The following is an 11,149-nucleotide window of genomic DNA, read 5'->3' on the forward strand; positions in this document are numbered from 1 at the left end:
GGGTGATCGCGCACGTACGTATGCATCTGCGGCGCGTCAACAAAACACAACACGGTTCGCTTCGATGTATATACGCGCAACCGGCGGTCGTTAGTGCGGTTTTTTTTTTCAAACTTAAATACACGTTCATTTACAAAATATATACTAGTGTATATATTATCTATATATATAAAGTTAAATATATTAAAATACCTAGACGTTCGCGTGTGTGCACACATGTATATCGTATAAATATATATATATACAGCAGAGTGTCTTAAACATCGATCTTCAGCCCTATAGAATCATTTAAATTTTTTTTTCTTCTTTTCAATTCAAAATATCATCAGGTACACTCTGTTCTATGGTGTACCGCCCGATAGTAACGTCGATACAATAGTTTTTTCCCCCCAAAATCGAATACATAGCGTATTTGCCAACGAACGTCTCGCCGGAGCAACAGCAGCTGCAGCGTTTTCAATGATCACCATGAACAGCCATTCGAACGACATCGATTACAGTAACGGGTATATGGAACCGGAAGAGGAATGGGAACGGGAAGGGTTGTTGGACCCAGCTTGGGAAAAACAACAGAAAAAGGTAAATCGATTTTCCATTGATTTGACGCGGTTTTTTGTGTATGGTCAAGGCACCATTTTTGTTCAACTACGGTCACAGGTACAACTTACACTTATCGACAAGTCTCAATGGCAGTCCACATTTGTTTTATGTCCATAGTTCCTTGTGTTGAGCAGTTATTAAGCTCCTAATCAATATTCTCGAATCTGTTCAGATAATGATGCTGTTAGGCTTGTAAGTTGTTTTCTACCCTTGTTCAAACATGTAGGATCTATGGAAAGTTGAATATATCTATTAAAGTTTGTTTAATAATAATATTATAGTATCTGATTCTTGGACTATAAAGTTTTGTCAACTTAAATCACATTCCTACATTCATAAATGTAATATTAGTTGTACGAATGGAAAAACAAAATATATTGGTAGATACTTGTTGTATAGTTAAATTTCTAAAAAAAAAGTTCAATATTATCATAAAATTACAAGTATTATATAATAATTATAGGTGTTAAATGTAATGCATTATTGGAGGAAAGAAATTCTATCATTTAACTTATTATGTTGGCCAATTTAAAATTTTTCTTTATTTATAATCAATATGATTTTATCTATTATTATTGCTTAATCCTACAAGCAAGTTGAGTTATCCTATAGGCTGCAGATAATTTAGTAGAAAATTATTGGAAAATACAATTTTAATTAGTTACCCAATTAATTATGTAATAAAGTTGCTTTTTAAAATGTTTACTTTGTATTAATCAAATTATAATCTCATTCTGTATTCTTATTTTCCTTATAATTTTAAAGTACATTTTTTTATTGGTACTTGTAATTTGTTATGGTGGACTTGGCTCACTCAAATTTTAATCCTACACACTGCCTATATATAGTTTTGAGGATTTGGCAGCTTTTCCAGAAATAAATGGACTTAAAGTATTTTTTTCAAGTTAATAGTTTTTTATCATTATGTTTAACCTAATATTTTAATTCTGAAAAAATCTATTTATTAATTTGTAGGTAATTTACATTATCCATTAGAAACTTAGGCTGTAATGTTGATAGCTATCATTAGTTAGGTAGTTTTATTTAATTTTTAAAGTTATAATGTTACAAGTATAATATGTTAAAAATATCTAGTAAATATGAGAAGTTCTTTAATTATTTCAGTATTGTTGGATAACATATTTGTATTACTTGATTTTATTATTGGAACAATAATATCTAAATTCATATTTAATATCAAAATTAAACAAAGTTTTAATAGGTAACCAATAGCTTACTACATTTTTGACATCTACTTAGTTCAATTTATTTTTCTTTTCCTTAAAATTATATTTAAGATGGTACATTTGTATGATGTGTCTGTATAGTATATAGTCTAGTTTAACTGATCAGATATAGTGCCAACTGAACCGTGACTGATCTCCTAAGGTTTTTTCATGCATGAAAATCGAGGCCACTACAACGGTCAGTCCAATCTTCACGGTGCTAACCTCTAATGTGTTTTTCTCTATTGGGGTATATATCACCCATGTTGATTGTATATCTATACACCATTCTTCATTGTCAAATAATATGTATTATGTATTTGATAGGTAAATCAGAACACTAGGTCAGTTCATTCATATCCTATTCGTTATATGTATAGTTTTAGACATTTTAGTTTTTTTTTTTTTTTAATTATCTTGATGATCATTATTTAATATTATAAGACTAGTATTTAAAATGTACTAAATTACTAAATTATTGTTTAATTTTAGAGAAATTAATCTAATGACATGAGAGGTTATCTGTGAACAGTGTATAAATCAACTGTTTTGATAACATGTGTTTATTTTAATTTTCCTAATAAATCAATTAACAACATAGTTTTATTTGTTTGATCTTTAACAATAATTGTCCTGATTAATGATCAGTAATAATATTTGTTTTATTATTTTTATAAGTATTAGTCTACGAGTCATTAAAAATTATATTTAAAAATAGATATCTTAATAAAAATATTGATATTTTTTTAAATATTTTATGTGAGTATCAATATGTTTTAAACATATAAAACATATTATTGTATTGGAACTGATTTCATTTAAAAAATAAATGGAAATACTCATATGGTAAATTAATTTTCTAACATCTCTATTGTGGAAGGTATGGAAGAATTAAATTGTTTATTTTTTAATTATATACCTTATAAATATCTCATGGTCTATATTTTTGTATTTATAATTGCATTGAGTACCTATTTAGTATTTTTATTAGTTTATTTTTTTTATTGTTGAATAATTTATGGTATTTATTGTTTTGGTAGTTTATTTATGGTTTTCAAACCAGAGTACAAACCTTAGAAATTTAAAAATAAAATTTCTATTAATATATTTTTTAATTTAAACCGTATAATCTAACGCTGTTCAATTGTTGCACAAAGGTTTTTTGATAATCATATTGAAAAACACGTAATCCAAATATTTAAAATAAAAATATTTATTTACATTATTTATGTGTAACAATTTAAACATTTAAAAATAAAATTATATTTATTCATGTAAACCCAGAGTTGTTTTACATTATAATTTATTTGCATATTAATGTATTTTAATAATATAAGTGATATTCAGTAATTATTTCATCAATTATGTACTAGATTATTTACTTTCATCTTTTATTGGTAGATAAATGTTATAATTATTTATATATATATATATTAATTGTATATTTTTAGGGAGTTGTGGGAAAATGGAAGTTAAAATTCCTTAATTATTTCATAATTAAGCTCTTTAATAAACATAAACCTTTTAAATTAAGTAACTCGACTTAGTAAATCATGTATCAAAGATAAAATAACTAAGTATTTAATGAATATTTATGTAACACATTTCATACGAGTAGTTTTATGCATACTTTAAATTATTGAATCTAATTTAATTTAAAAATTAAAACAGTAATAGAATACGTAAATATCAAAGTGTATTGATTGATGTATAAAAAAAATAATAATCCTATATTAATTACTTTTATTTTCGTATTTTAGAATTTATATGTTAAATGTGTTTTTTCAAGAATTTAAGAAATAATTTGTAATTATGTCAATCATTTAAATCGAGAAAGTACATTTTACATATGTACTGACGTACTGTATAGAGTCTTTAAAGTTATAATCGTTAATACCAACAAATATTAATTTGTGTATGATTAGTTTCATTATATTTTATATTATTAAAATTTAATGGAGATTTTTAGTGTAGCTTTTTTCGTTTCGCGAACTATAATGTAATTCTTCTGGTAATTATTCAGAATTTAAAAATTAGGATGTATTTCTTTGATAGACCTATTCTCAAAACTATACATTCTGATTGTATTTTATCAAACTGATGGGTGAAATTGTTCAAATAGTCTTCTAATTTAAGAATTAGACAAGACGGTAAAGCCTAAAACTTAAAATGTTGGTACTGTATAGTAGTTTAGGTAACTGAAATTGAATAAGCATCATTACGTAAAAATTTAATTGTTTGTGATAATTATATTTTTATAGTTGAATTTAATATGTGAAATATAACGAAATAATTGGACAAAAAGATTAATAATTGCGGTATTCTTCTTTATTTTTACTGCTATATTCTGTGTTTAAGGCACTCTAGGAGGAATTAAGAGTTTCTCTCCTGTAATAATTTTCACGCATAAAATTTTCGATGACTTGAGTGAAGTCGAAGAAACTCTCTCCGATGTGTATATTCCATTATCCTTTTAACTTTCGTCTGAGATGAGATCTTGGTAATGTGAACAGTCGATAAATCGAAAGGTGCGAATAAAAATACGTAAGTAGAGGTACTATTACAACATTCCCGACCTTGCCAAGAGGCCGCCGAGGTGGCTTATAGTTTTGTGAAGTCCGTTCGAGTTCGAGTTCGCTGTCTTTCCGGAAAATTGTTTTCTCTGTTGTTCAATCCCTGCAGATAATCGCAAACAAAGCCAGGAGGCATATAATCGTAGGTCGTCGGTCGGAAAGAAATACGCGACAGTTACGCGAGAGATTGTTTTTTCCATGTTTCCCAGTTTCCGCTTCAACGGTCATCGGTCGGACATGCGTCATCACGAAATCGCTCCGAGACGCCGAAGACAATGTAGCTCGCGAGCGCGCGCACACAGGAAACGGCTTGTGTGACAGACGGTTACAGGTGACAACAGTCTTCAGCGGTTTTTTTCTTCGATACGGGTTTTTCTATTTCTCGTGACATTCAAATGCGCGTAACGTTTTTCTATTTTTTTTTTTTCGTACGACCCTCCTGTCACCTGCGCGACAAACTCGCCGTGAAAAACCACCGACCGATCTACGTGTAACCATCGAATAACAGTGTTTACTTCGGAAATAATGGCCCGGTATTGTGGAAGGGGATGGATTGAGTAGATATTTTTGGTTGTCATCCTTTTGTTGATCATTTCCGTGAGTTATTTTTATTACGAAAATTGTAAGTTAATTAGAACAATAATAATATTGACCGAGACTGTGACTGTTCCGTAAAATGAAAAAAAATTGTTGCCTGCGATCAAAATTCGTAGTTTTAATACAACAGTGTAATTGCTACGTAATTTTCTACGGGAGATATTAATTTCTCTCAACCCCCCTGAAATAAATACTTAACACAACGATGGCGCCGAACGATAGCACGCCGTTAATGCCCTCCTGCTACCAGTTGTACAGTTGCCAAGTGGGATTTGCTTTCCCTACCGATTACAAATATAGAAACGACGATGACGGCAATTATAATAATCGTCCGTCGTTGTCTATTACACTATTATCGCTAAGCGGCGGCCGTTTCATTAATGATATCTGGGAAAAGGTTACCCGTCATATGCGGAACTGAAGTTTGCCGAGTGTGTGTACGTGTTTCTCACACTCCGACATAGGAAAAAAATAAATAGAAACAAGTAAAATAGAATTAATTTTTTTACGCGTTTAGAAATTGTCAAAAATATTAACCTAGATTATTCTTTAATCCTGCATTCGACTTTTATATAAAACAGTCCTATTAATTTGGTATCTCGATCTCTCGAAGCAATAAAATAATAAGCAAATTATATTAAATATAAAAATTTCATGCACAACATCCGTGCAATTTCCGTTCGAAATTTTGGTTTCTGGGTAAACGTTTCTTGTTTGTTAACCGAAATAAGTTCTTATTCAAACAGGTCTTCTGATAACAAGTTGCTTTAACAATTTTATTCATAAAACAAATACGTGTTTGGAATTATTGAAGTATGTTTCTTCGCATTTCGAGAGTCCGTATTGTAAAAATACATAATTCGGAAATATTTGCACGGGGAAAACTCATAGCTCCGTAAGTGATTGCCAGCCTGCGCCATTTACTACTTCCGTTTCGTTAAACTGCGACGAATGGCCAACGTTTTCACTCGCCAACTGTATAGAGAGACATGCACATATTCAAAATATACCTGCTGCTGGTTGCACGATTTTTATTCCTGCACGGGTGCGGCTATACGTTTTCCACCCGTCGTGCTGTTATCTGTCGTATTGTCGGAAACTTATTATTTACTATCGTGTCGGTTCGTGTTTATATGTATGTGTTATATTGTGTACGTTTTGTATGTGTACATACGCGCACGTCTTCGTACACGTAATAATGTTGTACAATGGCATTTCATGTACGTATGCGTACGGTAGGAAGTGGGGAGAGGAACGTTTAAAGTTACTCGTTTATTTTTATTTTTTTTCTAACGAGAACAGAAAAGTCTATCCGACGGCGATTGCATTACACCGTTACGCCTAAACATTTTGACGAAATGTTTTCGAAAAAAAACTATCGACTACATGGCATAGCAGCTACCCATCCGCATGACCTGCCCCGTTCACGTTCCACGCCTGTGTGGCTAATATGTGGCGTAGCTATGAATCCTTGCAGGAAGTTGTAGGAAATTTTAGTGAAAATCACATTTTGCCGTCGTCGTCGCATGGGTTTTTCTTCGATTTACCATAATAATATGTGTCCATTGGATGGCATACGTTACTGTGAATGACGGGGTTTTTTTTTTTTTTAAAAAAAATCTTATTAATATATTATATAATGACGATAAAAGTTGTATGTTCGTAAAACATGTACGTGCGGTGTTTTCAATCATTGCATAGCAGTTTCTTACCGTCTTCGGAGACCCATTACACTAACGATTGTTTATCGTCTTGGTTTACTCCTCAGATTGCGAAAGCTGTTCCCATGCCTATACTTTTCGGACTGTTTCATTTTCGCACGAACTCATTTATTTTTTAGTACCTAGCAATATTTCCGTGTCCATGTGAAACCAGTGAAAGTGACCATACTCTAAATACATTTCCAATGCGCATGGGTTTTATATCTAATATGATATCGTGATTATCTACTGGTATGTTTTTCACTTATACCTTATAATTTTTACTTTATCCTAATTTACATCATAGTATTTTATGTTGTAAACCGTATGGCGATATTATTGCAGTTCTAAATTTACGATTGAAATTCGTGTCTGAAAGATCACCGAAATGTGTTTTTAATAATTATTAATTTAGGTGTGATGGGTAGTAATTTATATTTAATTATCATACAAGTTTTGAGCATAAAGTAAAAATTTTTTAAATTAATTGGCAATTATAACATATTATATTATACTAAATTTCATTGTTTATTGTTGATTATTAAATAATAAAAAATATTTGTATACTATTTTGTTTTAAAATTGTTGAAGAATCGAACATTCGAGAATACTTAAACGTAGATAATTATTTTTTTAAATTTATCAAATATATATATTTATATATATATATTTACCTCTATGTATTAAAAAATTGAAAACATCGAATATTTTATCGATGTTTGTATTAATATTGTTACATCTTAAATTATGAGTTTATTTACTATATCGGAAAAAAGTATTTAAAAAATGTATGTATTTTTATATATACTTGTTCAACAAAAACGTAATTGTTTAACTGTAAATCAACGTTTCAATCATATGAGTGACTTATGTAGTGAATAATTCATGTATTCTATTTATACATGGTTTGCTATATATAGTACATGTATCAAATACAACAAATTATTTATATCACCTAGTTCTTTTGATCAGATGAAAAAATAATTTCATCAAGGCTTCAGTTTTAACGAGATGTTCAGCATATTGAGTTAAATTTTTATACGAGATTCATTATGAATGATACCTTGACATATATTCTATATTTAAAAATGTATTGCTTGATTACTTGTTATTGCTTACAATAATAATTTTTTAGATTATTAAATTCAATATATTTTTAAATTTTATATTTTCATTGAACTTTATTGTAATTTTTATTTAGATTAATGGAAATAACTGTTAATTACTTAACTTATGAATTATTTTGAATATATAAATTCTTAACCGTATTGTTTAAATTTAAAAATGTATTTCTAATTCAAAACTGCCTTCAGATCAGTTTTAATAAATATACTGTGACGAGTTTTTCACCACATAAATTACGTTGAATTTAACTAAGCGAGACGAATGTCCGTCCAACAACTAATATATTTTGTATATACATTATTATCCTTTGGTATTTGTTTTTTGTTGTTGATATATTTATAACTTATAGGTTATGACATTTAGAAATTATAAATAATTTTGTTTAATACGATTCTAAGTCTTAACAAAAAATAATTTAGAATATTGTTTATGGTTTTTATATATTTTTTAGCTTTTAATTATATTTAAAGATTAAAGGGTTATATTCCTACCCATGACTTCATTGGTTTCTTTTCGTCTTTGATTTCGAAAACCCCTTATAATTTCATTTCCATAATCTTTTAACCAAAAACTTTAAATTCGTTATTGACAACGATAGTTATTATCCGTCGATTGTTGGCTATATTTACTGTTCGGCTGGGTATCGTAATAAACCGATTCCATTGTTGTACGATTGTCGAAAGATTCGAAATCGTCGATCGACTAGCATCATAATAATAATAACAGCAGCATGTATCACCAATAGCAATTATAAAACGACGTGTTCATTTGTCGCGTTCGACGTCGTCCGATGAATCGGAAATAAAAAAAAAAATGATTCGCGTACGCTTCTCCGGGGGACAACAGATGGTATCCGCAGATTACCCCCGCACAGGCGCGCGCGCATCCGTATTGTTGCAACACACATGGAACGGCGATTGGGGCGCCCGCAGCCGCCTTCGATATTTATAGCTCCGCGGCAGACCCAGTCGGCCTAGATCCGCGTTTATTTCTGTTCGCCGGCGGCGGGCGAGAACATTTAAAATAGACGCGCATGCGCTGCGGGACCAGCCGTTACAACGGGCCGCGGTGGCTGCTGCTGCTGCTGTTGCCGCGGCGGCATCGCATTATGTTACCCCTTCGGTGGCCGGTGACCAAAAATGGGCCGACACGTCGTGCCGCGCCGGCCGCCGTCCAACCACGGCTCTCCACTTCGTTCACGTTTGGACGTGTTTAATAATTATAATTGTTCTCGTCGAAGGCGACCAAACGACCACCATCGTCACGGCCCAACATCCCATTTGCCTGTCAGCGACACGACCTCGAGCCATGTCGTATAATCCCCGCCTATAATAGGGCCCGATGATAATATTTGAGAAATATGTGGAAAGCAAGAAAATTAAACCATTCCGTAAAAATAATTATAAACGGAGGTCGAACAAAATTTATTGATTTTGTTCCGTACACATTGTCGTACATCAATTTTTCTTTTGCGGCCCATATAATCCAAGTTCATAAAAGTTTGGTTAAAAGTACGGTTTTCATTTTATATGCATTGATTGTATTTGCACACGGGCCTAAATCAGTGTAATTGCGACATCGCCTCGAGCCGCCGTCGGTCACTATCCGCTGCTGACCCCAAATGCATATTCATACTCATCAGCGTCCTCAGAAATGTCCGAGAAATATATATAACGAGATAATCACTTTCGAATGTCGGCGGCACACGTATGCTGTATAACAACAGGGTTCATGCTAAAAAAATTTTATTTTTCGATGCGTCGATAATATTTATGTAAAAAAAAAGGAGTTAAAAACTCTAGCGGCCACATGCCCGTGCAGATCGCTCTACCTTACCGGCGTATATCCAAAACGTCGTAAGTATCTATTATCTACAACGCGTGTAATGGAATATATGTCCCAAGAGGAAAAACCACTGCAGTTATTCATCGAAGAGACACTTCGTAATATGTTTCCCATGCTCGGCCGCACGGCCTTCGTGCGCGTTCGGATCCCCGGGAACGGAGGATAAAAAAAACGAAAAAAAAAAAAAATAACGATACGCGCACACTGGTTGTCGTCTTCGTCGTGACCGCGTTATCACATCGTATTATTACGATTATTATGATATTATTCTGGTCGAGCGGCCGCGTTTGATATCGTGTGGTCGGAGAACACAACCCGTGCGAGAGATTTCGTTTGGCCGGCGTGCACACACCGGTCGCATTCCTACATAATAATCGTACGCATTACGAGTGGCGGCGGCGGTTCAAAGTTGTGGAAACCGGCACGTCGTCGCCACTACCGTCCCGCGCGGCTCGACCGAAAACAACACGTAGCCGAACGTCACAACACCGTGATTGTTGGCCGGGCGCGCTTTTCGTTTTTTCTTTTCAATTCTGTTTTTTTTTTCTTCTCGCTAAGAAGTTGCTCCGAAGAACGTTTTGCCGTAGTCTCGTCACTGTACCGACAACGAAATTACCGTTAGTCTTGCCTAGGAATGTCAACTGTTTCTTATCGGTCTTGTTATGTCCTATCGGAACTGCGAGAGTTCGTCGCTCGTTACACACACGGTTTCATGAAAATTTGGCGTGCGAACCAAAAGGAATATACGCGTCAGAGATTCGATGTAATAAACCTTTTTCCGTGTGCTCCGCAATAACATGTACGTTATCCCGAGAAAGGAAATTGTAGTAACCCCTTCCGTGTACTCGGTAGTTTTATCCGCATTTCGTAAGCGTAAAGTCACACGATTGTGTACAATAAACTATTACTGTCGATAATATTGTAGTATGATCACATGTCGCGAAGGTTTTTTTTTTCGTCCGGGAAAGATCGCCTTCTCGAATTCTTATGCAGCTGTAAAAATATGTAATTTTTTTTTTACGATGACATTAAACAAAAAAAAAAAAAAATCGTACGATTTCTATATTATTGAATAAAGCGTAAACACGATGTGTGTTGCTTTTACGAACAGTTGAACCAGTGCTCTACATGCACAATAAAACAAGGCACGTGACTAATCCAATGTTATGTTATATTATTTTCTCGGTGTCGAATTACGCTTTGAACACATGACGTCTGATGTGTGTGCGTGTGCGCGCGCCCCCTTCCCCCAGAATTCGTTTCACATTGAACACACGTACACATATGTCCGTTTAGGAAGAGTAATGAAACCAGTTGTCATAATTATCGCGTCCTTGAACTTAAACAATAGTTTGGATAACAGGACTTGTTGGGGGAAGAGGATATACGATTTCTGGTTGCACTTGCCAGCTACATACGTGTTAGTAGGTTGATATTGTGTGTGTGTGTGTGTGTGTGTGTGTGTGTGTGTGTGTGTGTGTGT

At 32.9% G+C, this 11,149-nt stretch overlaps 1 protein-coding gene across 3 annotated transcripts in view; it reads left to right on the top strand.

The window, feature by feature from the left end:
* Positions 1–10: 10 nt before the first annotated feature.
* LOC112685925 (alpha-actinin, sarcomeric) overlaps positions 11–11,149 on the top strand; it is a 28,813-nt gene continuing 17,674 nt past the window's right edge. For 2 of the 3 annotated variants that reach the window (XM_025557979.1, XM_025557978.1), the window contains exon 1: positions 37–579. In XM_025557979.1, coding sequence (XP_025413764.1) covers positions 460–579 — 120 coding nt within the window. In that variant the 5' untranslated portion in view covers positions 37–459. Of the gene's footprint in view, positions 580–11,149 lie in introns of all 3 variants that reach the window. The other variant, XM_025557977.1, reaches the window with a different exon arrangement.

This window comes from Sipha flava, unplaced genomic scaffold, assembly GCF_003268045.1.
Source record: "Sipha flava isolate LNK unplaced genomic scaffold, YSA_version1 299_pilon_pilon, whole genome shotgun sequence".
In the NCBI taxonomy this organism is placed as follows: Eukaryota; Metazoa; Arthropoda; class Insecta; order Hemiptera; family Aphididae; genus Sipha; species Sipha flava.